General features: G+C 58.3%; 1 protein-coding gene across 2 annotated transcripts in view; it reads left to right on the top strand.

Annotated features, from left to right (window-relative positions):
* The first annotated feature begins 1,935 nt into the window (after positions 1-1,935).
* CACNA2D2 (calcium voltage-gated channel auxiliary subunit alpha2delta 2) overlaps positions 1,936-27,272 on the top strand; it is a 141,699-nt gene continuing 116,362 nt past the window's right edge. For both annotated transcript variants that reach the window (XM_026500923.3, XM_057311735.1), the window contains exon 1: positions 1,936-2,150. In XM_026500923.3, the coding sequence (XP_026356708.2) occupies positions 1,936-2,150 (215 nt within the window). The remainder of the gene's footprint in view (positions 2,151-27,272) is intronic.

Genomic DNA, 27,272 nt, shown 5'->3' with positions numbered 1-27,272 from the left:
GCCCTGGGTACCGGAGAAACAGAGATGCTGGAGACAGGTATCAGCAGGAGGGGCTGGGAGGGGCTCGTTAGCTCAGGGCGTGTTGACTCTTCTGTGCAGAATTCCCCCTCCCCCCACCCCTTTCTGTCTAGCCTGGAGGGAATGCCCTATCCAGAGGTAGGGATGGGGACATCTGGCACAATCAGGTCTCTGGTTTAGTGAGAGCCCTGCTGGTCCCCAAACAGCTGGCCTAGCTTGGCCTCCCAGAGTCCACTAGGCCCCTCCTGGTCACCAGACCCCAAGCCTGTCAGGAGTCTGGGGCCCAGGGCACTGCCTTCCTCTGATAATGTTTTTGGGGCCTCAGAATTTGGGGCCTATTGGCAAACCTCACTCAGGTGGGGGGGGGCACTTCAAAGCTGTCCCCTTGTCGAGCCCTGGCTTGTGAGGGTGGGGCAGGTGTGGGACAGTCCAGGCAGGACTGCGGAGCTAGTAAGGGTTGTCCTGAGCCTTATTTCCAGCCCCTGACCTCTGCCCTCCTTAGTCCAGGGGCCGCCATTCTTCCCTCAACATTAAGTCATCCTGACCTGTGAGTGGGTGATGGGAGGCTCACCCGGATATCATGAAGTGGGGACTCCTGCCCAGGGGGCTACTGTTCCTCATTCCTCATGTTAAGCGCAGAGGCCGTGGTCAGCTAGTGCTGAAGGGATCTTGCCCCAAGCCAGGCTGGCAGGAAACATTCTCCCATCCTATCTGCACAGGGGGAAGAGCAGAGTTCCAGGGACAACTTCAGGGGAGTCTCTCGGATGCTGTCTCCCAACCAAGAGCGTTTCAATTTACCAAGCAATTCACTCCCATTCTCACTTGATTCTAGAAATGGGGGTAAGCACCCACACAAGCCTCCACAAGAGAGGAAACTGAGGCTCTGAGAGGCCCATAAGCTGCAGAGTCAGAAGCCACACCAGAACCAGCCTTCTCCCCGCAGCAGGGAGGAGCCAGGGGCCTCAGGACAGAAACGATTGGATTGTACAGGGATGAGCTTCCCAGTACTGGAGAGGTCTAAAATAGAGGCTCCGGAAGCCTTGGGGGCTGGAGCTAGGGGCTGGTCTGCACACAGTGCCTGCTTAGGTGGGTGATGTAAATGAGTGGCTGTAGAGGGCTGCATCCTGCCATTCTCAGCCCCTCGCAACTGTGCAACTGCGCCCAGGTTCCCGCTCAGGGATCCAGGAGACCCAAGCCCTTTCTTTCTGTCAGGGCTTGGGGTCCCGAGTCCCCTAAGAGAGGACTCTTGCAAGTAGCAGGAGCCACTGGGGGTGTGAGTTCAGCACCGATGCCCTCTTCTCCGGTCTGCGAAAGTCTGCCATTCCACCATTAAACCTGTGACTCCAGACCTTAATTAAGCCTGTTGAAGGTCGAGCCCCCAGAAGGGTCACATAGGTGCCTGCCACGAGCCGCGGGGCCAGAAACTCCTACCGCGGCTGCGGCGGAGAGGGGCACGGTCCGAGGCTGGGGGACAGAGGCGCTCACCGGGAGGTCGGCCCGCGGCTAGGGCGCAGAACGCGCGCGCACGGGCTCCGCTCGGCCACGCGGGCCAGCAGGGCCGGCTCGGGGCTGCGCGGGGACGAGGGGCGCGCGGGCACGGGCAGGCGCGTGGCCGCGACGGGGGCGCGCGGGGGCGGGCCGGCCGGGGAGGGAGGGGGGGAGGGCGGCGCCGGCAGGTTGGCGGCGGCCGCTATTTGAGCGCCGGTCCCGGGCCGGGCGCTCAGAGCGCTTCGAGTCAGCGCGGCGGAGAGATCGCGGCGCGCAGCCCGCAGAGGCGCTGCGGCCCGTGCAGCCCCGGAGGCCCCGCGCGAAGAAGGCGGAGGAGGCGGAGAGGCCGGATTGCCGCCCGCCGCCCGCGCCCCCCCACCCCGCCGCCGGCGCCCCCCCTCCCCGCGGCGCCGCATCTTGAATGGAAACATGGCGGTGCCGGCTTGGACCTGCGGCGCCTCTCGGCCCGGCCCGGCGCCGACTGCGCTCCCCTGGCCCGGCCGCGGCCCCCAGCCCGGCCCCGGCGCCCGGCGCCCGCCGTCCGGGCCCCCGCGCCCGCTGTTGCTGCTGTTGCCGCCGCTGCTGTTGCTACCGCTGCTCGCCGCCCCCGGCGCCTCTGCCTACAGCTTCCCCCAGCAGCACACGTAAGTGGCCTCCCTGGCCGGCCGCGGGACCCCGGCCGAGCCCTGCGCGCCCCTCCGCCTCCCGGCCCGCGCCAGTCCCTCCCCGCGCCGGGGCGGGGGCGCTGGGTCAGGCTGCCCGACTGCGCCCGGGGCGGCGGCCCCAAGACCAGAGGGCGGGCAGCCGCGGTCCCGGCGCTTCTGGCTGCGTCGCGAAACTTCCCCGCGGTGCCCCTTATCCCCCCCCACCCCACCCCCCAAACGGGGCAGAGCAAGATCTACAAGCCTCGGGATGGGGTGGGGGGTTCCGAGTTTGCCAGCTGATTCCCCTGCCGCTGTCCCGGTGAGAGGGGAACCTGAGGTTGGGTGAGGGGGCGGCCAGCGACCCCTGCCCGGTAGAGTTGGAGCCGCGCGTCTGCCCCGCGTTTCCTCCCCAGTGGGAAGCCGGCGCTTTTGAGCCAGAGGTGGGGGACACCTCCACACCTGTCTTCATTGGCCTTTTCCTTTGACGGGAAGGATGCGGAGGATGCGAGCACCTTCTTGCGACCAGTACCACAGAGGGGGTCAGTCTCCCTTGTTTTTGTCCCCTCACTCCACCTGAGGGGAGGGTCCCCTGGAGAGCCCAGTTGGGAGGTGAAGGTGCTGGGATGGAGGCAGAAAGTGAATGGCAGGGAGGACCCCTGCCTTCTCCTGCTGCTGCCGCCAGCAAGGGAATGGCATCCCCTGGCCCTGCCAGTTTCTGTTGGTTCTCATGGTCTTTTTGAGCCTTCTCTCCCTCCCCAAGAGCCCGCAAACTTGGGCATCCTTCTCTGGTGAGCTTGGCCAGATGTGTCTGGGGCTCGGAGTGGATATCCAGTGCATGTGGCCTTTAGGACAGCAGGTATTTCTGTGGGCACCGTGCCCCAGACTTATGTCAGTGCCCAGACACCCCTGGCCCCTGTGGCTTCGGGCCATGGTGACCACCTTGCTGTCTGTTATCTGTCTCCAGGTCTATGGGAGCCACCTGTCCCTGGAATCCTTCACCAGTAGCCAGGCCTGGGGTTTGGGAAATGAGTAGCTGGGCTGCTAGTGGCCAAGGGGAAGGTTCTGGCCTCAGGGAAGGGGAGAGGCTGACTCTGCGTCATTAGACCATTTCTGCCCAAGGGTAGGAGCCCCTGGTTTTGCCTCAAAACCTGCCAACTCCGGCTTGTAGGTTCTCCCAGATGAGGGAAAAACAAACTCGGGAAAGGCACTGCTCTGAGTGTCTCTTCGTCTCGTCGTTTCTTTCCTCACACAGCCTGGCTGTGCTCAGACGGGTGATCAGTTGGCAAATTACAGGTGCCGCACGGACGTGTCCTCTGTCAACCGTCTGGATTTGTGTGTGTGTGTGCGTGCGTGTGTGTGTGTGTGTGTGTGTTGGGGGGTGCGCAGGGAGAGGAGAATCATATGGAAGTTCAGGGCTTGTGGGTGCGTTATTGTCTTTCATTTGCTGTGATAAAAATGGACTTAAATCACAATGTTTAAAAAGAGCAAAAGCATTATTTTTTGTTGTTCTTTTTTCCTCAAAGCCAAGCCACAATATTTTTTCCCTAGCCATTTCATAGCTCCTTGAATGAAGGTTTAAATAGATGTCTCTTTTCACCTCTTCCCACCTCGCCCCCTTTCCTTACAACCTGCAGTGGGCCAGATGGTTTGTTGGGCCTGCTATGGGTCTCCATTGGAAGGACAGTGTGAGACCCTGACCAGAGTGGACACCTGTCACTCTGTCCCCAGCAAGAAGACGATGGGGCGGGTGTGATGGCAGCGGCACATTTCCAGCTGGACGCTCTTCTCTTGTCGATAGAGTTGGAGCTAATTTGAGGGTTTGGGACATGTCTCGCAAACCGTAATTAGAGAATGAGTGTGGGGGTGGGGCGGGGGCTGCGCGGCTCTGAGGGTCCAGGGGGAAGTGACTAATGTGACAACGACACACAGGGTTTACCGTGACAGCCAGCGCCCTTCAGCTGCCCTGATCCCGCAGTTGCGGATGCCCATTGATCCTTGGAAGGAGGAAGGGGAGGGAATCCAGTGAGGGCCCCCGCATGACCATGGCTAGCTGGAGCAGGGGCTATTGTTGAACTCACATGAAAGGCTGAGGTGGCTGCCATGGGGCTGCCTTGGGGGTGGATGGCCTCCCTGAACTCTCCTGGGTCAGCGACCAGGCTATAGGACGAGACGCTGATACAGGTGGCTTTCCGAGATGGGAAGTGGGAGTCTCAGCGTCATGGCACTGGGGTGATGACCCCTCTGTGGAGAGCGCCCTAGGCGGGAAAGTCATTCCCTCATCCACATCTGGCAGAGCGATGGGGCGCAGCTCTGCGAGCCACTGGATTTTAAGCCAGTGTGGGTTTGGGGTCCGGTGGCCATTATTTCTGTAATCGCTGTGGCAGCGTGGCTCTCTGCCCGCCAGGCAAGTGGACCGAGGCAGCCACTGGATTAAGGAGGACAGAGAAGTTGCCGCTGGAGTGGGGACAGGGCTTTGGTTTTGGCGGCAGAGGGTGGGGGGTACTCTCTCACTCCATTTGGACTGAGATCAGGGTTTCAAACAAGGAAGAGGCCGCAGGAGCGAGTACATGTGTGTGCACACGTGCACTTACGTGTTTGGGGGTGAAGTTGGGGGAGAAGGAGTCAGAGCACACTCTCCCTTTCACCTGCCTCCCCATTTCCAATTCCGCTCACTCCAGCCGTGGCGGTGAACGGCGAGTGGCTACTGCCGCCCGCCCGTGGCAACTGCTTTGCCTCTCCCTGCACCTTTCTCCCATCTGGCCCCCGGCCCCGCCTCTGCCCCCTTCTTGGGTGCCCCAGCCCCACTCCTTCTCCACTCCCTTGCCCATCCCTCTCATTGCTCTGGGCCCACCCTACCCGCCTCTTTTGTGGGACCTCTGTCCCCTGTTCTCTGGCGTCCCCGGGTGTCTCTGTCCCCGGCTCCGTGGGGCCCTGGCTGAGTGCTGGGTGGAGCGCCCAGGCTGAGCGGCGCGGCTGGCCGCACCCTCTGAGCCCCGCTCTGCCCCAGTGATGGTCGTGGGCAGCGCCTGCCTTGCTCTGGCAGGGCGGGAGGGGAGCGGAGAGCGGCCTGAGGGGTCCGAACCCACCCAGCAGATTAATGACAGCTGGAGTACGTGCTCCTTTTCCTGAGTGCCCACGACGGGGCATGCGTCAGTCTAGCTACGGTTAATGGTGGGTGACGTGTGTCTGTCTGGGTCTTTGAGCCCGCGCCTTCACCTCCCTGTGACTCTCCCTATTAGAGGGAGGCAACATCACACATCTGGGTCCCCCCCCCCGTCTCCCCAACGACCTGCCGCAGCTTTTGCTGGAGGGAGGGGGGAGGCTTCACAGCCTGCTGCCACCAGCACTGGCATGCAGAGCTGCCAAGTGCTCACATCCCTCCTGGTGTGGAGGATTTGGGGAGACCCTTGGCTGGTGTCCCCCCTGTGCCCCACCCATATTGGGCTCCTCCTCCTGGCGAGCTGTCAGACTAACCCTTGAGAAGGTGGGGGAACCGTTTTAAGATGAGTCCCCTCATAATCTGTGGGCGAGTCTCACGCTGGATTCTCAGTCACACTGGTGTCCCCAAGGAGAGAGACTGACTCACAAGTGGAGTGAGCACTTCTACGCTCAGTGCCTCCTTTTCCCTTCTGCCTGTGTGCAGGTGGGCACGGCCAGCTCGCGGCATCTCAGATGCGTATGGGGGGACCCTGCCAGCTCCTGGGAGGAGGCCGTTCGTGGACCTGCTGGCTGTCAGGTGTAGGCCCAGCAGGCTCAAGCATTGGCCTCCCGAGCTGACCCTCTTGTTGGGATGACCTTGCTTCAGTTTCCCCAACTGAGATCATAGACTCTGCTTAAGAGGCTGGTGGTGAGAATTCCTACGAAGGGAATGTAGCCTCTGGTGGGCAGGGAGGGTTCCATGGGTGGGACCGTGGCGGCTATGGTAAACGCTAGCATCCGGCCTGCAGCCTGACAGGCCCCTCTCCAGCAGTCTTTTCACCCTGTTCCCGTGGGCTGAGCACCTCCCTGTCTCCACTTTGCTGATGCTGTCCCCTCATCACTGCATGCTTTCCTCAGGGGTTTAAATACCTCCTTCAGGGTCTCATACCCACACCTTCTGGAGGCCTCTGGGTTGTGCCCTTGGCTCATTCTATACCCACCCACATGGGATATTGGCTCCTAGAGGACAGACGCTGGGCCACCTCCCTCCCTCCCTCCCTGAAGCCCAGCTTGACTGTGGTGGGGAACATCACCAGGTTAATGGCAGGCCTCCTCTCAGTGAGCTCAGGCCAGGCCCTTACCTACGTTACTGCCTCGACCTCAGAACCTGTGCTCATGCCCATCCCACAGATGAGGAGACTGAGACTCAGAAAGATGAAGGGCCTGCCCAAAGCCCCACAACTTCCGGAGGCAGGCCCAGAAGAGGATTAATCTGTCAGATGCTTAGCTGCCCTGCCAGGAGCCTGGGCACATCTGAGCAGTGGGCCCAGGAAGTTGGGGGTGGGGACTCAAAACCTGGGTCTTTGGATGAAAATGAAGAGGCCTGAGACCTGTGAGGCGCACCTAGGCCTTCCAGGTGTAACTTTTCCTGCACCGTCCCTCTGCTCTCCTAGGTCTCAGGCAACCTCCAGGGGGCCTCCTTCCTTGGCCCGCGGCTGCCCTGCCAGCCCACTTCCACCCCCTTCCGCATGTACACAGGTGATCATGGGGCCCCCAACTCAGATTTTCCTCTTCTCCAAGGCTTTGAGTCATAGATCAGGTCTGCCTGGCATGGAGGGGTGGGCAGGAGGGACTCCCATTTCGAGATGCCAAGATGCCATCTCCCTCTCCAGATTCCGGTATGATTCCAGAGAGAAGGGGTGTGGGGATGGTTGATGGAAACCTGAGGCTGGATCCTCTAGTCCCTTGGCAGTTTTGTCAGCTCCGAGGGGACTTCAGAGGACTCAGACCACGGAGACCTTAGAGGCTTCCATGCTGTAAGGACGGGTGTGGCCTGGGGGGCCAGGAAACTATTCAAGGGCCAGCTGGAGGTTTGGGAGTCAAAGTAGGTAGGCCTGTGGCATGGGCGTGTCTGGCAGGTAGTGTTGTCTATGGGTGGGGCTGGTCTCTTTCTCCTTCCCCTTCCCCTACCCCCTGCCCTGCTGCTGTCCTTGCGGGCTTCTAGATTTGAGATCTGCCTCAGGAACTGGTGACCTGCGTCTTTAAGTGAGTGGGCTCAGGGCCTCAGGAAGGGGGGAGGGAACACCAGGGTCTAGGGTACCATGAAGGCAAGGGTGGGGGGCTTTCCCACTGCTGGCTACAATCCCTCTAGCCAACTGGGGAGCTTCTGTTCATGTCAGGTTGGGTTTTTTTTTTTTTTTTTCCTCTGGTGCCTACTGTCTAAACAAGAAGCTACAGAATCAATATTCGTATTCCCAGAGGGAGGTGTATGTGTGGTTTTTGCTTTTTTTCTTTTCCCTTCCTCTCTTGTCCTGTGTAACCTGAAGAGCCTTCTGAGCTGCCTGTGGCTAAGGTTGGTGGGGGGGAGTTGGCAGTGCAGGTGACCACCAATGGATTGGGATGCCCCTGGGGGCTTGCACATTCCCCACGGGGATCTCTTAGAGCTACCCTAAAGGAGTCAAGGATGCTGTCACTCAGGCCCACACAGTCTGAGCCCTACTTTATGCAGGCACGACCTGAGGGCTTGGCTCTCTCTGGCCTGACCTGCCATAGCTTCGATATCCCTGGGCCTGCTCCTGCTCATGGGCCATCTAGTCCCCCTCCCATCTAAGCTGGGCCCCCTGCTTCTGGGGCTGGTGTGGTCCGCAGGGCTCCTGGCCACTGCTGCTGCTGGTGCCTGAGCCTTGGGGGATGAGACCTCGCAGACTGGGAGACCCTGTCTAGCTGGGCTTAGGTGAGGGGAATCTTCCCATGGGGGACCTGAGGGGCCTTACCTCGGGTTAGCCTGGTCCTGGGGGGCCCTCTGTCAAAGGCAGTTCCAGCCCAACCCTGTCAGCTGGGTAGCTGGCAGGGTGGTGACCTTGGACAAGGCCCCTCTTCCCCTGGGCCTCAGTTTCCTCTTTTCCAGGGCTCTTCTGACTCTGACGTTCCAGTGTACCAAGAAGATGGGTTTCAGGGTCTTGCTGCTCCTCTTCACATGGTGCCCTAGCCACAGAGCGAGGCCTGACCCCCAGCCCAGCTAGACCCCACCTCCTCCAGTGGGAGGAGCCTGCACCGCCCCTACTGGCCTCTGGCCACACCTTGGGTGTCTGGGAGCTGCTTCTCAGACTGACCCACTTTGAGCGCTGATCAACCTAATTGTTTAGCAGAGAGGGAGGGGCATGGGAAGTCTTTCCTGCTGATCATTAACCAGCTCTCCCCACCTTGGAAAGGACTCTGTTTAACGAAGGGGAAAGGAGTGGTGAGAAGAGGGAGGAGTCGTCCCCCCTCTGCCTCTCTTCCCTGCCCTCCGTAGGCCGTGGGTCCCTGGATCCCACCTCCATGCCTTCCTTCCCTGCCGGCCACATCTTTCTGAATGAGGGCCCTGCTCGGTGCACGCGTGCACACAGAGGCTCTGCCACACCTCTCATCGGCTGTGTGACCTTGGGAATTTCCTCAGCCTCTCTGGGTGTTGGGACCTCATGTGTAAAATAGGGTTGCCTTAAGCGTGCTGCCTTGTAGGGCTAGGGTATGAAAGGTCCTGAGGGATGGGCCTGGCCCCAGGGCTTGCATGATCAGGGCATGTGGATCCTGACTCAGTCCGTGAGGGTTCTCAGTCCAGGCAGGCCCCTCTCCAGTCGCCCACAACACCCACTGCACAGCTGGGCCCTACCAGCACCTGTGACTCGGCTGTGGTGTCCATGTCCTTCCTCCTGAGCCTGGCCCTTGCCTGGGCCTGTGTATGGAAGTATCTAAGAGTGGGCTCTTGCGTGTGTGTGTGTACATGTGTTAGGTGTGTTCATGTGAATGCACACGTGTGTGAGTGCCGTTTGTATACGAAGACGAGCCGGTGCGGGTGTGTGCACGTGTGCCCCTGTGGGTGCATGCTTGCGTGTTATTTGTGCGCATATGTGTGGACGCATACACATAGGTGTAGGTGTGTGTGCATATGAGCACAGATGTGGGTGTGTGCTCGTGCGTGTGTGCGCATATGTGCGTGCAGGCAGATGCGTGGTTTATCTCTCTGTACCCAGAATGTGCTCTCGGTGCCCACCTCCCGCACCCGCCTTTGAAGGTAACGCCAGAGCTCGGCTGGGCAAACGCTGGCACTGGGAAATAAAGCAGCCTGGTTGTTAGGACCAGTGTTTTGCAAACTTTTATGTCAGGAACAGCCCGAGTTAAGGCTGATCTGGAAAGTTTGATCATCTACCAACTGGCTCGATGACAGTCTGCGAAGGAAACACACAGGCTGCATCCTTGTAATTCAAATTTTTGCAAATTGAATGGTATTTAGATGCACTGGAGGACTTGGGACTCGGAGAAGCTTGGTGAGTCCTTTGTGAAATGAAGCGTCTCTGCGAACAGCCCTTCCCTGTGGGGAATCTGAAGGGTAGGCATGGAGGTCGGGGTGCAGGGAGAGGGGAAACCCTTGCTGTGTGAACTTGGGCTGTTGGAGTGGGTGCTTCTCATTTGCACACCAAGGGAGGGAGACTGGCATCCCCTGGAGCATCTGCTGTAGGTTTGGGGTTCCACCCCCAGGAAGATATTCGTGCAGTCAGTTGCAGGCACCATTTGGGGTACAATAGCTTGATGATCCCCACACGTTCCTCTATTTAGGGCACCTCCCACCAAGTCTCTTCCTTTCAAGGATGAATTTTTGTCTACCGGGTCTTCATAAACAAACCGTCTGGGGGCTGACCCTTGGGGCTGTTGTGTGGCCAGCTGAGCGCTGGGCCTGATCTGGTGGCTTCTGATGTCTGAGAGAACTGCAAGTTTTGCTTTCCTGGCATTCTCAGGGCCTGTGCGTTGCCCGTGCTGGGGTAGCCCAGTGTCCTCGGCGTTTTGGGGGGGGCGTCTGCAAAACGCAGAGGTTGCTGAGAAGGGCTCTGGAGACTGCAAGGCCAGTGAGGGTCCCTAGGGAGGGTGCAGGGTGCCTGGATGGGACCATCTCCTTGGGCAGTATGAGCCTTGCATGGTTCCCTGTCTTGGGAAGGACGTATCCCAACCACAGAAGGTCCCCAGGTATCTGGGGACCCAGATACCTCCACCTTAAGAGGAGGAAACTGATGTCTGAGGTGGCAGAGAGGAGCCTTCAGGCCCCATGTGTCTTCTGGCTGTACACACCCTAGGGACAGGGCCCCATCCCCAGTGCTCAGTGCAGGCTGCTCAAAGAACGAGCCCAGCGTGGCTGTCCTTGCACTATGACATACAGCTGGTTCTCTTAAGAAAAACATCCCTGGAGGGGCGCCTGGGTGACTCAGTCGGTTAAGCATCCAACTCTTGATTTCGGCTCAGATCATGACCTCAGGGTCGTGAGATCGAGCCCCAAGTTGGGCTCTCTGCTGGGCATGGAGCCTGCGAAAGATTCTTTGTCTCCCTCTGCCCCTCCCCCACCCCCACTTCTCTCCCTGTCTAAAAAAATTTAAAAATTAAAAATAAATAAATAAATAATAATATCCCCCCCTCCCCGACATGGGACGCAGGAGCAGTTTGAGGCCTCCTTTGGCAAATCCCATAGAGCAAGGTGCCTGTGTGATGTGAGGCCCAGCTCCTGGTCTCCCTCTGGGACAGACATTGGTGCCTCCCTGCCATTTTAGAGTCAGCAAGACTTTCGGGGCACCCTCAGAAAGGACAGCTTTGTCACCAGGCGGGCAAGGATGGCCTGGTGTGCTCCTGCGATGGGTAGAGGCCCCTGCTTGACTGCGAGTTTCCAGCCTGACGTGACATTTTAGCCTTGATAACTTCCCTCCGCAGCCCCGTGTTCTTTGCCCGCCGGCACCGCCTCAAATGCTGCATTTGAAGCCTTAAAGGTCAGGCCTGGTGCTGCTACCAGTTCCAGCAAACAAACAACAAGACAACCCACCTCAGCCCTGCCCCCACCTTCATTTATTAGAAAAGAGAAATGAGCCGACGAAACCGGCTTTGGTGCGGAGGGCTGTCACAAACGGACACTTCTCCTTTCCCCCTGTGAGCTGAGGCTGGGCCGGGCTGGGGAAGAACCTGGAAGTCTTCCCGTGTTTTCCTGGACCCCTTAGGCACGCTGCAGTGTCTCCTGCTGAGGGTTAGTGATGACCCTGCACCCCAGAAGCCTACCGGGGGCACAGCCCCACTTCCCGGGCTAGCATTTGAGGCCCTGCCTGGGCTGGCTGTGGTCTCTGGCCACTAGCCCTGTGACCCTCCAGGCTCTAGCCAGGACCAACCACTTGCAGGTCCTTGTAGGAGCTCTGGCCTTTGCTCATCAGACCCCTCTATGCGGCCTGCTCAGTCCAAGTACTGAGGCAAAGAGCCATTCTGACCAATGCCCTCCTCTGGCTCCCTACCCTCTGTGGGCCTTTCTGACAACCCTATGCCCCGTGCACAGGGGCCTTCCAGGATTAGGGATTGAGCTGACTACTACCCCTTCAAAAGGCAAGTCTGAAGAGTATATTTGGCTGCAAGGAAAAGAGGCAGTTTTTGCATACACCATGGCAACCACAGCATAATGATTTTTTTCATCATGGTTAGTCCCTTTATCCTCTGACAGGGAGCCTGGAGGTGGGTGAGTGTAGGCTGTCATTGAGGACCAAGTCCACACCTGCGCTCTACCTGTCTGGCCTCACTTTTAGTGGGGGCTGTCTGTTCTTGGCTGACTCCCCTCATGACAACATGATGGCTGCCATGGCTCCAGGCATCACAGGTACCTGAGGGTACCTGACAATAGAGTAAAGGGGATACTGGGTTCCTCTTAAGAGGTTAGGAAACCTGGCTCAGAAGCCCCTAGCCAACTTCCCCTCATACCTTATTGGTTAGCACTGGGTCACATGTCCACTCTAGACCAATCACTGGCAATAGGGAAAGTACATTGTGATTGGCTCTGGCTAATCGGAATTTACCCTTGAGCAAAGGATGGGGTCACCTTGGGGCTGGAGGCAGGAGAGATTCTTACAGACTTGGGTTTTGTTAGCAAGAAGCAGAGAGTAATGGAGAATAGGAAGGCAATTTTTGCTGCAGGGTGAGACCAGAGGCCTGAACATGGGGTGGGGGCGAGGAAGAAGGTGGGAGGGGAAGGGAAAGGGAACAGGGGATATCCATGCTCAAGGAAACATTTGTTAGGGAAGTGGTTATTTTAACTACATCATCAGTCACTATAAGCTGGGCCCTGGGTGATGTATTTCATATAGCCTATCCAGTGAGATCAGTCCATTTCACAGACAAGAAAAATTGAGGCTCAGCAGGGCTGAGTGATGCTGAAATCACACAGTGAGTGGCAGAAGTGGGATTCATACCCCATTACTCTGGTCTGAGCACCCAGCCATAGCCTCACATAGCCCTTCTGCAGCCCACCTTCTCCAGGCAGTCCCCTGACCACAGGACCCTCGGGGCGCCCCCCCACTCCCGCGCCTTTCCATCACAACTGTTCCTCCTCAAGCACTGCCTCTTTTATCAGGCTGAGTTCCTTGGGGCATGGTTTCATGGGGTGCTGGCTGTCCCATTGGGCCTGGGGCGCCCCCTGGGTCCTTGGAGGCGGTGGGTGAACCGAGAAGACGCAGAGGCCATGTCCTACTTCTGCAGAGCTGAGGAAGTGACCCATGGACATGGCCAAGGAGAGGGCCTGAACTTGGCTGGGGGCCGCCTGTGAGACTTGGTTCTAGTCTTGGGAAGGGGCAGCTGCAGGGTGGGTATACTTGTGTGTCTGCTTACTACGAAGAGGACGGGGGTGTCATTGGTTGGCTCCCCAATGGATATGACAAGATCCATGCTCCAACAAGGCTGTGTTCGCATGACCTTGCCCCTGACCCTTCCTGTAACTCTCTGGGCTCTGTTCCCTGCACCAATCATGGGTCCAGGCTGGTCACAATGTCCAGGGGTTAGTCAACCAAGGGCACAGGTCTTGGGAGAAGCCCTGGGCTCTGTCTTGCTCCTAGGTCAGGTGCCCCTCTGGCCACTGTCCCCCACCTGTCACATGAGGGAAGAGGGCTCTCTGGACTGGCATTTACTGGCATAGCTATGAGTCCTCCAGACCAAGACAGGCTTCCTCTGATCTGAGTCTCCTTCTGAGGCCTTCTCCCATTAGCCAGCTGGGAGCTGATGGTACTGTGATCAGCTATACATACATGGAGTGGGGAACTAGGCAGTCTAGATTCACCCCCCATTCTCTCATAACTCCACCCCGCACCCTCCGTCTTCCAACCGGCTCCAGCCCCCAACCCCCACCCCGGATGGTGTCTAGATTTACCCATGGGAGATGCAGAGGGAGGGAGGCAGACAGGCAGCAAGGTCAAGTATTTAAGCCAGACCTTGGCTGCTGCCGTCCCCAGAAACATCAGGGGCTTGTGATGTAGGAACGGGGCCTCCCCTTGCCCTTCCTCCCTCTGCCAGTGTCCTCCTACCCCACCCTAGCCTTGGCCTGTGTCCAGCTCACTGTGGGAATCTGGGCAAGCCACCTGCCCTTCTCCTCTGGGCCTCGATATCCTCATCACTCTCGGGACCCCCCAGATTGACGGATCCTTCTTCAGCTGAGGACAATGCTCTCCTGATACCCGATCTGTGTAGCTCTCATCTCTGTCCTACCCTGTAAGCTGGTGCTATGGAGACCATAGACAAGGGGGCTGCTCCTGACGAGCACAGGTGTGGGCCCGGGAGGGGATCTCTGCCCTGAGGACTGCGTACCCACAAGGACAGCGGCCATCGTCTTCCACGGGGGCTTCCACGTAGTAAGTACCTACTACACACAGAGCATGGGGTAAGCCAGGGAGCGGTGGATGGGCTGCAGAGGGCCTTGCCAACTCCAAGCGGGACCTGCCTGTGGTCCAGCTGCCCTCTGCCTGTCCCGTGGTGATTGGGAGTCACTGTTCCCTGAAGCCTCCCCTGACTTCTCCACGTGGGTCAGGGCTTCCTGGGCTGCCTGAAGGCTCCCTCGTTCTTGTCTCACTCTAGACCTTGCTGCCTACCCTTCAAGGCTGCGTGCCTGGGAGAGGCAGCGGCAGGAGCCCCCTGTCGTTGGCTGGACCTCCAGGCTCACACATACCAAGTGCAGCTACACAGGTGCCTGAAGGCTAAGCTGGTTGGCTTTGGAAGCTGGAGTAACTTCTATATGGTCTGGGACAGGGCCCCCAGATGGGCCAGGCTTGCTGGTGGCATAAGGCAAAGGCCATCCCACACACCCTCCTGTGGCTTTCACAAGGAATTGCCCCAGCCCAGGAGCTGATTCCAAGTTCTGCCCTTAGGGGAGATGGGGAGGTGGGGTCCAGGAACTCATGGGACTATGTTATTTAATTTGGGGGGGGGGCAGGGCCTAGGGATCAGTGTCTTCCAGAGCCACCCAGGTGAGCCAAGGTAGAGAAACCTGGCTGTAGGGGATAGGAAAGTAAACATAGGACCCCTCCCCCTCTTGGCCCCTGCCTAGCAAGCGGACTGAGGCCTCTAGGCAGGGGGGTAGGGGCTGACATACCAGTTCTGGGGAGTCTCCTGGTTGTGGTCTCTGTAGAAGCCAGCTGTTCCCAGAAGCTTCTGTACATGGCCAATGGCCAGAGTCTATGGCCTGTCTCAGGGAAATCACCAGGCCTCCTCAGCTGGCTGCCCCGCTCCTTCCTGACTGCGCCTCTGCGTTGACACTTTCTCTTGCCTCATCCACCCTGCTGACCACGCCACAGCCTGCCCGTGTTTGAGGACCCACCTCCTGTGTCCTGACCGCCCCTTCCCACCCAAGTCCTCTTAGCTGTGTGCCGGGCCTGCTCTCCGGGAGCTCACCATCTGTGGGGGAGACCATCGGTGAAGAAGAAATGGAAGCAAGGCCGAATAAATCATAACTGTGCTTGGCTGGTGCTCCAAGCAGCATCGGGGGGTGAAGAGACACTGCCTGTGGTAGTGGTGGGCGAGGTGGGGCAGGGCTCATTCTCCCGATGGAGTTCTGACAGGCCTTCTCAGGGTCCCTGCCATTCCCATGGTCCTGGGCCTCCCCCAGTCAGGGCTGTGGAGGCCTGGGGAAAGCACTCAGACCCACTTTCCTCTGAGAGAAGGCCACTGATGGGGGGACGAGGACAAGGAGCAGGGGTGTGGGAGGGAAGGGGCTTGCCCGTATGGATCCAGCCCCAGTTTTTGAAGCTCCAGGCAGGCTCCATCCCTGCCCTGCTGACCTGTTCCTGCTGCACCCCTGGACAGTGCCTCCTAGCACCGAGGACACCCTGGGCTATGCATAGCTCCTGACTGAGCCCTGCGGCCCAGCCTTTCCTGGCACAGAGCAGCTGCAGGGGGTGACAAGGAACAATCCCAGAGGCCGTTAAGCCGGGTGATTTACATGGTTCCTGAGCCAGCACCGGGGGAAATAAATTTCACAGGTGATTTTCAGATTGGTGGCGTATGGAGGCCATTACTTTAACATGGAGGAGGGTGGGGACTCCATGGGACTTCCAGAGGGACCCAGAGCCATGGGCTCTGCTGGCCTTGCTGCGCCTGCCTGCTGCCTGCTAGAAACCTGGTCCAGGGGATGGGGATTGAGGAGGGGAGGAGCTGTGGGTCATAAACAGAGTCCCATATATGGCCTTGTTTGAGCCATTTTGTGCCTCAGTTTCCTAATCTTTAAAGTGGGACCGTATTTCCTGTATTTTGTACTCATGAGGATGGAACACCCAGTCTCTTAGCCAACATTTTTTGAGCACCTGCTATGTGCCTGGCCACAAGAGAGGGTGTTTTAGTGACAATATCTGTGTCAAAAATGTCAGGAAAATCGTGAGCGCTTTGCACTTGTGGGCGCCTCTGGCTGGAGTGGCAGCCGGAGGGTCTTACTGCTGGAGCCCCCATCTAGCCCGTGCAGATAATAATACTATCCCCAACCTCTGATGTACATCAGGCTGAGACTTAGGGCTCTTTGCTGCCCCTGGCCAGGGGGCTGGGGGCCGGGTGTCCAGGTCACAAGTTACAAAGTACGGGGCAGTGTTGGGATGCCCGGGGCAGAAGCTCTGCACAGGGCCGGGTTGTAATGGGCGCTGGTTAGTCCAGAGTGAATGAGTCAATGGAATTTGTTCCTGGGAGACTGAGCACTTCCCCGCCAGTCTGTTCCCCTTTCTCCCCTGCCGGAGGGCCCACCTTCCCTGGGTGCTTCCACACCCATGCAGCCGAGGACCTACCTTTCCCGGAGGGAGAGCACGCAGGGGCGGGCCGAGCACTCGGCACCTCTCCCAGCAGGGCAAGTAGTAGGTGACCTTGTGTTAAACAAAATTTACAGAGTAACAAAATTTACAGAGTTGGTGGGCAGCCACTCTGAGCCCTCCGCATCTGAGAAATGGGGAGAGGCAGCCCGCCCGCCCCTTTCTCTTGGGTGCCTGTGTAAACATAGGGCAGATACCCTGGCAGGGGTGGCCCGAAGTCAGCGCAAGGGGGAAACACAAGGGCCCTCCTCCTCATCTTCCCGCCGTCAGGAGCCCACCACCCTCCCCTCTTCGGCACGTGGAGGTGCTCCCCATGTACTTGAGGTTGGGATTCTGCAAGACTCCGTGTGGGAGAGCAGCCTGCTTTGGTGGCAACGGTCGGTCTCTGTGTTCACAGGACATCGCTGTGGGCGGGGCTCACCTTGCTGCTGGGCTTTGCACACGCTACACCCTCTGTCCGGAGCCCACCGGCTCTGCAGCGCTACCTTCGCGTGGCCAGACCCCTTGGCCTGCATGCCACCCCGCTCACCAGGCTCACCAGACTCCTCTTCCCTCAGGTCTGAATCAGATCAGATGTCTGCTCTGCCTGAATTCGAAGCTCCTGAGGGCAGACCCGCATCTGCCCTGACCACCACTGTATCCCTTCCGGGTGCGCAGCCTGCAGCCTGGCCCAATAACCATCTGAATGAATGGATGGATGGATGGATGAATGAATGGATGGATGGATGGATGGATGAATGAATGAATGAATGAATGAATGAATGAATGAAGAGTGAGCAAGCTAGCGGGGAATTCGCAGAAGATTGGCAACACCTGCTGAGTATTTTGTCGATGATAAGCCCTGCTGGGTTTGTCTGTCCTCAGGCCAGCCCCAAGGACAACTCAGGCTCACCAGGCAGAGTGGCTCCTCTTGGCCTGGCCACCTCCCTGGGGCTCCTCCACTGAGGTGTCCCCTGAACGCCCTCCTTGCTGCCGCTATGGATCCCGCACAGTACAGCCCGCAGAGGGGATTTGCATTGCTAACGGATTCACCGCAGAGCACCTGAGAGTAACCAGCCCAAAGCATGTCAAGGCGGGTTGAGCACTCACATTCGATTTACATGCAGCTTCGAGGCTCTGAGAAGCAAGGCACGAGTGAGAAGCAAATCCCAGAGGAAGTGGGCATTGCCCCCGCAACTTAGTGCAGGCTCCCTAAGGTGGGATTGGAGGGGGCTTGGGCTCCTCACTGCCGAGACCGCATGCCTACAGTAGGACAGCTCTGGGGGTGTGAGGAAGAACGTCCCAGTGGCACCCAGCTTTGGCTTGCTTGGGGAGGCATAGGGGCTCGGGTGTAAGGGTGGGAAAAGCTGGGAAAGGTCATAAATGAGGGGTGGCCCTGATATATCTGCACCTGATTTCCTACTTTAAATCTTGGCCATTGGCAACCACCTTGGGATTAGGGAGGTCCTGGAAGATGGGGCCTGGGCTCCGGACTCATACTTGGCTGGATTCAAATTCCGGTTCAGCATGGACTGGCCGTGTGGCCTTGGGTGTGTTGCTTCACCCCCTGAGCTTTAGAGTCTTCATCCGTGAAACAGGACCTCATGGGTCCGCACCTAGTCAAGGGTGCTGCGTGACGTCAGTGGGAATTGCACCCAGAGCACCCAGTATACACATGGTCCTTTCCTTGGTGCTATGCCACCTGCGGAAGTTGGAGGCCCTTTCCCAGCCCTGCCCTGCAGCCTCTCTCCCACTGCTAAGGTAGGTGAACAGGGCAGGCACCAGTCAGGTGAGGGGAGGATGTTTGGATAAATCTATCCCTAGGCACTTCCAGAAGACTCTTCTTTGCCAGACTGAAAACTAAGTTCTGCAGGGAGCTTGGTGAGGGGACCAGGCTATGGTCCCAACATAAGGCAAGGGTCCACAAGGTAGGGTAAGGACTATGGGTTTGAGAGGGGGTAGGGGAAATCCAGGAAGACTTTCTGGTAGTGGTGATTCGGTAGAGGTGAGTCAAGGCCAGAGAACAAAGCTGGCCGCAATAGGTTGAATTCTGGTCTTTGCTCCACCTCTTCTCTGTACCTCGGTGTCCTCCGGGGCCCTGCCAGCTTCCACAGAGGGATGTCTGCCCTGAGGAGGAACTGAGGACCCTGAGTGGGGGGTCTCTGTTCTCCTGAAGGCAGGAGGCCATGTCGAGGATGCACACAGAGGACAGCTATTTGTGGCTCAGCGAGGATTTGACTCATGCTGGGGGGCGGGGAGGATGTGCAGGAGGGGAGATGGGGACATGTGAATCATAGAATCTGACGGAGTAGTTGGTGACACACGAATAGAGCCTGTATTGCCACCTCTAGTCAGGCTTCAGCTACTGGTGAGGGGCAGGGACAGGTGACTGGAGCTCCTGGCTCCTCCCTGACTTACCTGTGACCTCTACAGGTACCTCAGCCCTGCTGTGCCCCTCGCGAGACCAGGCTTGGGCATGGCTCCCCCATCGCAGCACAGGGCTGGGCATGGGCTGCATCGATATATCTACCCTCCTAAGAGTCCGCTTTGCTAAACCTTAGTTTACCCATTTGCTACAGGGGCCTGGGTAGGGGTTACCTTCCCATTGTGCCTGACTCCCTGGGGAATATGCTGGGGTGAGAAGCAGGTGCTACATACCCAAAAATGGCTATGATCTGTACCAGTAACTAGGGCAGGTGGCTCCTGGCCTGGGAGCAGACGGTGGATCCTGGGCAGAGTGACTGGCAGGTACCTGGTGTCCTTGGCCCAGACCCTTTGCTTTGCTCTGGGGAGACCTCAGCTGGTTCATGAACTCCTCTTGCTCATTGCTTTGTCCCAGCTCTAGACTCCTAGGAAATTCACAAACAATGACACCTGGAGGTTGGTACCTTTTGGAGACCCATGATCCTCGCCCACCATGGGAGCCAAGGTGGAGGGCCCTGCTGCCACTGCAGTTTGAAAACCGCAACTCCATCTGTCCACAGATAGGAAACTGAGGCACAGAGATGGGAGTGGGTGAGCCTGAGCAAAGCCCATAGACTCAGGCCCCAGGAAGCAGAATCCAAGCGTGCAGGAGAAGGCGCCAGGGGGCAGGGGTGGACGGAGGTGCCGGCCTGCCCCCAGATGGGACAGGGAGACAGAGAGATGCAGAAGACAGCCCAGGCCTGGGTTCCTCCTTCTCTGCACTTTCTTGCTTCCTGGAAAAATTGGCTGCTCCAGCACCCAGCCCTTCTGGAAGAGCCATGAATTATGCACAGAAGCCACAGGCCTGGGCAGGCCCATCATAAATGAGCTTTAATAATTCATACGGAGAGAAGCCAGGGAAAGGGAGGGCCTCCTGGGCCCGTCCCGGGGCAGCCACCGCGCTTCCAGCCCCTCTGCAGGCTTCTGCCGCCCCGGCCACCCGCCTGCTCCTGCGCTGGCCTCACGCAAGCTGGGGCGGGATGGTGGGGAGGTCACCGACTCCGGGAGGTGCCACCACTCAGCAAACGGGCGTTCTCCCCGCCGAAGAGCAGGAGGCCCCCCTCCCGGGGCTTCTCGCCCAGAGCAGAGGCAGAGAGTAGACAAAAGAGAGGAGGTCTGCTAGAATGCTAGCTGAAACAGTAACCCAGGGGGCATGTGGAGATCGATTGCTGCTGGGGGGGGCCAGTGGAAAGTGGGGTGGGGAAGCGGATTTCACCAAGCAGGTGAGGTGTATGCAGAGACCTGAAGGCGGTGAGACAGGGGCCTCCTGGACTTCTGAGGAAGGAGCAGTCCAGGCAGAGGGAACAGCATGTGCGAAGGCCTGTGCACAGAGTACAGGAGTGTATTCAAGCCCCAGTGAGGAGGCCAGTGTGGCCTGAGGAGCAAGGGCAAGGATGCCATTGGGAGCGTGGCCACTGGCGGACTTTGCCCTTCCTGCAGTGGCCTGGAGCTGCAGCATGGTGTTGACAGGGGAAGGACACAGTTCCAACAGGACAGTCCGGCTTTGCATGCACATGAACAGACTAAGGGAGGTGGTGTGAGGGCAGAAGCCGGCAACCGCATGGTGGCGGCCCCAGGCAGGCTGTGGGCCGGGGAGGTGGTAGGCAGTGGGCATCGGGTGCAGCTGACAGGACTTGCTGATAGAGAAAAAGCGGGTTCCGGTCACCCTGAGGCTTTGGGCCTGAACTGCCCAACTGGGGGAGCTGCCATTGGCTGAGCCAGGGGAGGTGGCCGGTGAGGGAGAGAAGGGAGAGTGAGGCTCCAGAGGGAGGTCAGGGTCTCAGTTTGGGATCCACTCAGTTTGAGAGGCCTCTTAGACATCCAAGTGGCCATGGCACGCCAGCACCTGGGCATTTGAGACTGGGGTCCTGAGGGGAGGCGTGTGTCATCCTGATGGGTATTCATTAGCTGTGTGACCTTGACCACATCACTCAATTGCTCTGTGCCTCAGTCTTCCCCTCTGAGGAGTGGGGATGAAGGTCAGACTGCCGTGAAGGTGAACTGAGGCAGTGCAGTGAGAGCCCTGGTCTGTCGCCACTGTGACGCCCGACTCACAGGCGCAGGCCCCAGGCAGGAAGACCCCAGTTAGAGCCCTTGGGAAATAAATCCCCAAATGGCCTGTGGAGGCCTCGGGCCATCCCTCCTTGGGTAAAGAGAGATCTGGAGAGGCCAAGCACAGCACTGGATGTGGGCCACAGGGCAGGGCCTTGTACATGACAGGGGCTGGGGGAGAGATGGCCCAGGGCCCCTCCCCACCCTTCAAGCTGAGCTCTGGCCTGGATCCCCACTCCTCCCCTGCTGCTGCATGACTTCTCCAGCCACTCTCCTCGTACTGCGAGGGCTGCTCCCGTGGAAGCTGGAGCAGTTCCCCTTAAGGGCTTCTCCCTGCTACTAGAAAACCCCAGACCATGCGTGGTGAGGTGGGTCCTGCTGTGGAGTTGCTCGGGGACCCCCGTGGCTGTGGGTGTGACAGGCACCTCACTTTCTAGACGAGTTACCAGAGGCCCAGAGAGATGAAAGGATGTTACCAAGGTCACACAGCTAACCATGGCAGAAACAGAAGTCAGGCTCAGGAGACTCTCCATGCTACTGGGGGGAAACCTCTTTCCCCCATCTCAGCCAGCACGTCCCTGGCTGAGCCTTGCCTCATCTAAGGGTCCTTCCTGACTGCTGGTGCCCCTGTGGACTCTTAATCCTGCACTGATTGTGGGGAATGAGGCCGAGGTCTATGACCATTTGCTGTGTGAGTCTGGACCCCTTCCATCCCTCTCTGGGCCAAGTGGGCTGCCTGGCTCTCCCAGCCGTGGGCCATGCTGCTCCCTGGCTCTAGGTCTCTCCTGCCCTCCCCCCATCAAGCTGTTAGGAGTAAATACTGGGCTGGACCCAGCGCCCTAATTAAAGCCGGATGATTGTTCACTGTTAGTCTGAGGGGGGAAGGCACAGTCACGCTGCCACCACTGCCTCTTAGCCAAGAGCCAACTAGAAGGAAAAGCTTTTACCCGGGGAAAGATAGGGAAGGGACAGCCCGTAATTAATAACCTCATTAAGGAGCAGTATTTGGGCAGGGTCCCAAGACACACATAGTCGAGGCCGATGGATTTGGACTAATTCGAGCTTCGGCAGCATCAGCCCCTCCCCAGCTCCCCAGGGTCTCTGAGAATCGCTTGTGATAAGTGGGCTGTCTGTCCCTATGTACGTGGGATGGGGGGTTGGGAGGGTGAGGAGGATGACATGGGGGGGCAGGTACCACGTTGCTCACGCTGTAGGGGTTTCTTTAGCTGAATTACAAATCAGTTGAAGATGGGCCAGTCCTTTGAGTCCTGTGCCTCAGTTTACCTGTTGAAGGCGTGGGTGGCTAGCTGGGGAGCCTCATTCCACCCTGCGTCAGCTGAGCCAGGATGCTCCCCACTCACCCTGTGCTGACTGCCTCCACATCTGTCGGCACTCTCCTGTCCTTGGCCAGGAGTGGCTGGACCCAGTTGGCCTCTCAGGAGCGAATGACCTTGGCTAGACTTTTGCCCTCTGCCATCCTCGGGAGGCTGTGATCAAATCAGGGTGGGGGGTGAGACCCTGGGCTTTGAGCCCTAAAAGAGAAGCCGAGGCCCAAGCGTCTTCTCTCCTGAGTGGACAAGGGAAGGATGCTCTGATCGTGGAGGCCCTACCCTTCCCGAGGGGTTGCGCCTGTGTCAGGGTCTCTGAGGCCATGCAGGGAGGGGTTGCAGCCCACCCGGAGGCCTCAGTCTAAGGAAGACGCATGGCCATCCCCCGCTTAGTGAGCTGCAGGTCCGAGGAAGAAGATTGGACTGTGGGTCCATGCACATGAGTATGTGGGGCAGTCAGCATTGTTGACATCCCTTCCGTGGGGCTTGGTTTCCACCTGCCTCTTTGGGTCCTGAGAGAGAGACAAGTGGTGAGCTTTATCTCCATTCTCCAGGTGGGAAAACTGAAGCCTAGAAGGACACGTCTGGTTCAAGGCCTCAGAAGAGCCAGGACTGGAGCCTGGTACTCAGTCTGGGTAGAGAGGGACATCCACCCAAGCAGTCAGGGAGGACTCCCAGGTGGAGGTGGCTCTGGAGATGCCACAGTCCTGGGGTGCAGCCTTGAGCTTCCTGCCATTCGCAACATGGCTGTGGTCTAGGGGGAGGGCCAAGCACGGCCAGGGTGCTGCTTCAGCAGGGGACACAGTTGCTATCTGAGCTTTGGGAGGCTGCAGGGGACGAACACCCTCTCCAGGACCACTCACCAGTCATCTTCCCCTGGGCTGGGTTCAGCCTGATGCAGGCCCTCTAGCCCAACTCTCTTGGGCTCTCTTCAGGTCTGTGTCTCTCCGTCTATCTGTCCCTTACTACCCTTCTCCTGCCCAATCTTTTCTTCTTTCCTCTTCAGAAGACTGTGAAGGCACCAAGGTGGGAGGTGGCAGGCCAGCTGAAATATAATCAGAATAATTAAATAGCAATTTATTTTAAATCATTGCCTCCCCCAGAGCCGGGAGAATAATTGGCCAGCCTGTCACGAGAGAAGCAGGAGACCTGTGGGCTGCCACTACTGCCAGGCTTGGCTCACATGCCCTGAGCCACAAGTGGCCCCCCCACACCCCTCACCCCAGCCTCATCCTGTTTTGCCATCCACCCCTCCTACTTCACCTGCTGCTCCACCCCTGCTCCCCCCGCCCCCTACCTGCCCCGTTGGGATGGCTGCTCTGCTGAGCTAGTGGGAGGACAGTAGATTGCTCACAGGTCCCCGGGGGAACCAGGTTGATCCAGGCAGTCTGCCTGGTGGAGGCAGCCCGCAGGCGGGCTTTGATGGCAGAATGCCTCCACAGTGGCAAAGAGGCCTTCAGAGGCAGAGGTTGGGAGTCCTGAGGCCCCACTAGGCCTTGGCCTCCCTGGACCAGACCCCTGTCTGCTCTGGAACAGACCCCGCCTCCTTCCCTTCGTGCCTGTCCACGGGGTCCTGCGGGGTCCGGCTGCCCACACCCACCCATGCCCTCGCAGGGGTAAACCTGCCGTGTCACCTGTCTCTGGTTTTTTGATTTGTTTAATTATAGATGAGTTTTCTGCATAATTTATTCCAAAAGCCTGGATTATACTGTACAATTAAATCACATTCTGATCAACAACTTCGCGTATAAAATTAACAACTGGCAACAGTTTCATCTGTGCCGCTGCATCTGCACGCAGGCTCTCTCCCTCTCCCCCTCCTCCCCCTCCCCCTCCTCCCCTCCTCCTGCTGGGCCCCTCCCCTCTGGGGGAGCCTGTGCAGCTGGCCTTGAGCTCCAGGCCCCACAGCGCGCTCTATAGTTTGGCCAGGGCCTCCCCAGGTTCAAGCTGGGCACTTGGTGGTTCTGCCTGCTGAAGGGGGTCCTCAGCCCCAGTTCCTCACCCCACGTGGGGGTGACCTCGCTCCCTTGCCTGATAGTGACACAGCCGCTTCTCTCATATACTCCTCTTGGTTCTGAAGCCAGCCCTGGAGAGCAAGGCCTGGCGTCCTGCAGCTCCTTGGGCCCTCTTCCCGCTGGGCTGCCCTCAGTCTGCCAGGTACGGGATGAGTGCCCCTGTGCCCACTCCCTGCCTCTCTCAGCCTTTCTGGGATTCCTTTCCACACTCCCTCCCCCCGTGCCCCTCTCCCCAAGTGTGGGCATTCATGGGAGGTTTCCTGAGCACTGGGGCACTGTATCAGGTGCTCTTGTAGCCCCCAGGAGGGCCTGGAAAATATGCATCAAGGTGGCCATGTGGATCTGGCCACTGAAGCTTTTCAGCCAGTCATTCCCCCTATTTACACACAGGAGCTCAACTCCCTGAGGTCAAGGTCACACAGGCGCCTGTGCCTGAGGCAAGCCGCCTGGTTCTGGAAGGGTGGGGTCAGGGAGCTGCTGGAGCCAGGAGGATGGGTCTGGCTTCCCTGCAAGTACATGGCCCTGCACCCATCCTCCCAGGGGGCTCCGTTTTCTTATTCGTGGGATGGGGGCCCAGTGCCTGCACCTCCCTGGGTTCAAGCACACGGAGGGCACAGGGATACAAGGCTCTGTGCTGCCTCTCCTGCCCACAGCAGTCATCCTGAGGGCTGCAGCCCCTGGCTGCACGTGCCTCCTCCCAGACACTCTCTCCTCCCTGGCTTGCTAATTTGGCACTTAGAGACACTTGGAGATAAGCAGTGTCATCTCCGTGAAGAGCATGGAAAATCACAGGGATGTAGGGAACCAGCAGGTGGGCCTACCCTGTTGGGAGGGTGACCCATGGGCAACACTGTCTGACCAGGGAGGTATTGTGGAGCTGGGTACCCGGGCCCCGGCTGATGGGAGCCCAGGCAAGATTTGGTCAGCGTGCCTCTGAGCCAGTGGGGCCATGGATCCTGATACGTCCCCCGTACTTCCAAAGCCCCCATGCCATTCTGCCACAGCGAGTGGGACCGTGCCTGGCCAGGTTAGCCTCGGCTTGGTGGGTGGTTTCTCCAGCCCTCAGACAGGAGCTCTGGAGGTGCACAGTCGACTCCCAGCCTCCTTGGTCCCATGGTGTCACGTCTTGGAGCCAGCATTGATACGCCAGCCAAGGCCTCCAACCCACAGAATCTCGTCTCTGTGACAGTGAAATGATTTATCTATCATGTTCTCTTTAACACTGGGACACACGTATTGCTTTCCTAATTGGGTTTGGCTCAGGTGAGTGATCAGAGTAACTTGTTTTCCCTGGCGCTGCTTTGATGCGCAGTGCCTTTGGGGCCTGGGAGTCTGTCTGTCCGTCAGGCCCAGGGCACCAGACCAAGGGCTAGAGCCACCCTCGGCCCCCAGGAGGGTGTGTGTGTCCTGCCCTATCATGGGCAGGCTGGTCTCTGTGGCCTACAGCAGAGTCCAGAGCTGCTCAGCCTGGGGGTGGAAGTGGGGAGGCCCTGCGTAAGTGCATGTGAGAGTGTGTGTGTGTGTGTGTGTGTGTGTGTGTGTGTGTGAGAGAGAGAGAGAGAATGGAAGGGAGGAAGGGAGGGAAAGAGTGTATGTGTGTCTTGGAAAGAATTGGACTTTATCCTGAGATTTGGCTCTTCTAAAATTCTTTTAGTGTTGAAATAGCCTTTTTAGATGAAATGATGGTGATTATAATAATAATGATGTGTTGTCTGAACAAAATGAAAACTTGGCATCCATGTCTGTTCTTCCAATTAATTTTCTTTTACTTATCTGTGAAATCCTAGAACCAGAGACCTATAGACACACTAGAAAAGAGTCAACAGCCTGGGGCCGAATCAGTGGTGTGCCAGTAAATGTTTACAATTCACTCTCCAGGGGGAAAAAACTGCGATTTGTAGCATTTGCCGATTTCTGTGGTATAAATATTCCCACTATGGCTGATTTCAAGTTCTCAAAGTGACAATACTGAATGCAGAGCTGAGAGGAGATGTGCACTGTCACTTGGCTCTTGCTGACTCTAGCACATCCGTGCATCAGGCTCCGTGGCTGCCAAGTCTTGGGCGGGTGACCTTGGGCTGGTCAGGTATAGCCCCTGTGCCTCAGTTTCCTCATCTGTAAATTGGGGATGGTAATGCTTGCTGCTTTGTGAGGCTTGAAGCAAGAGAGCAGGTGGCATGCTGGCACCACTCCATGTACATCCTGGGTGCCCTTGTATGTATTAGTCCCAGAAACGATTATGATTGGCATTCGTCCCCTAGACCAGTGAGTGGCTGAGGTCGGGGTCAGGGCCAGGGCAGAGTTAATGGTTCCCTTTGGAGATCAGCTCCTTGACCCCAACCATTTTTGTACCTAGCTGGACACAGCAACCCACCTCAACATTAGCCCCCCTGGGCTCCGTCTCAGGAACACAAAACAGCCACCTGCCCCGCTGTCCACCCACAGCCACGGCCAAGCGATCAGCACCTGGTACATGGGAGCAGGGGCCAAGCAGGCTTTCCATTCTCTGCTGGGCTTTGCCCTCCCCTGGCTAGCAGCGGAGGCCTGATTGCCCTTTATAGCCTGGTCTGCAGCCTGGCCTCCTCCTGGGCGTGGGGTTAGCTTTTTGCCTGTGGTGGGGACTGGAGGTGGGCATCAGGCTGTGGCTCAGCCAGCAGCAAGCTGAAGTTAATACCTATTTCTTTTGATGTTGATTTTTTTTCCCATCACGGTCCTGACATTCAGCTTGGCAAATTGCAATTAGTGATCCGCCCGCCTCCTGCTCCAAGTTCCCATGCCAACCGACCCGGGCACACACAATGGCACAGACCCAGCCCCCCAGCCACAGGCCTGAGGATGGATGTGGGGCAGAGGGCTGGGGTGGAGGCTCGAGCTCTTCTCAGCCAGGGAGCGAGCAGAGTCCTGGCCCTGAGTGGCACTGGGGAAGGTGGGGGAGGTGTTAGAGCCAGATGCCATCTCCTGGATCCTATGGTTTCTGGGGTACTCCTCCAGAGACTGGGGGTGGGGGGCGGGCATCACCCCACCCCTCCCTTGCCCTATGGG

The sequence above is a fragment of the Ursus arctos genome, unplaced genomic scaffold (assembly GCF_023065955.2).
Source record: "Ursus arctos isolate Adak ecotype North America unplaced genomic scaffold, UrsArc2.0 scaffold_14, whole genome shotgun sequence".
NCBI classification, from domain to species: domain Eukaryota; kingdom Metazoa; phylum Chordata; class Mammalia; order Carnivora; family Ursidae; genus Ursus; species Ursus arctos.
This window is presented reverse-complemented; position numbering and strand designations above follow the sequence as displayed.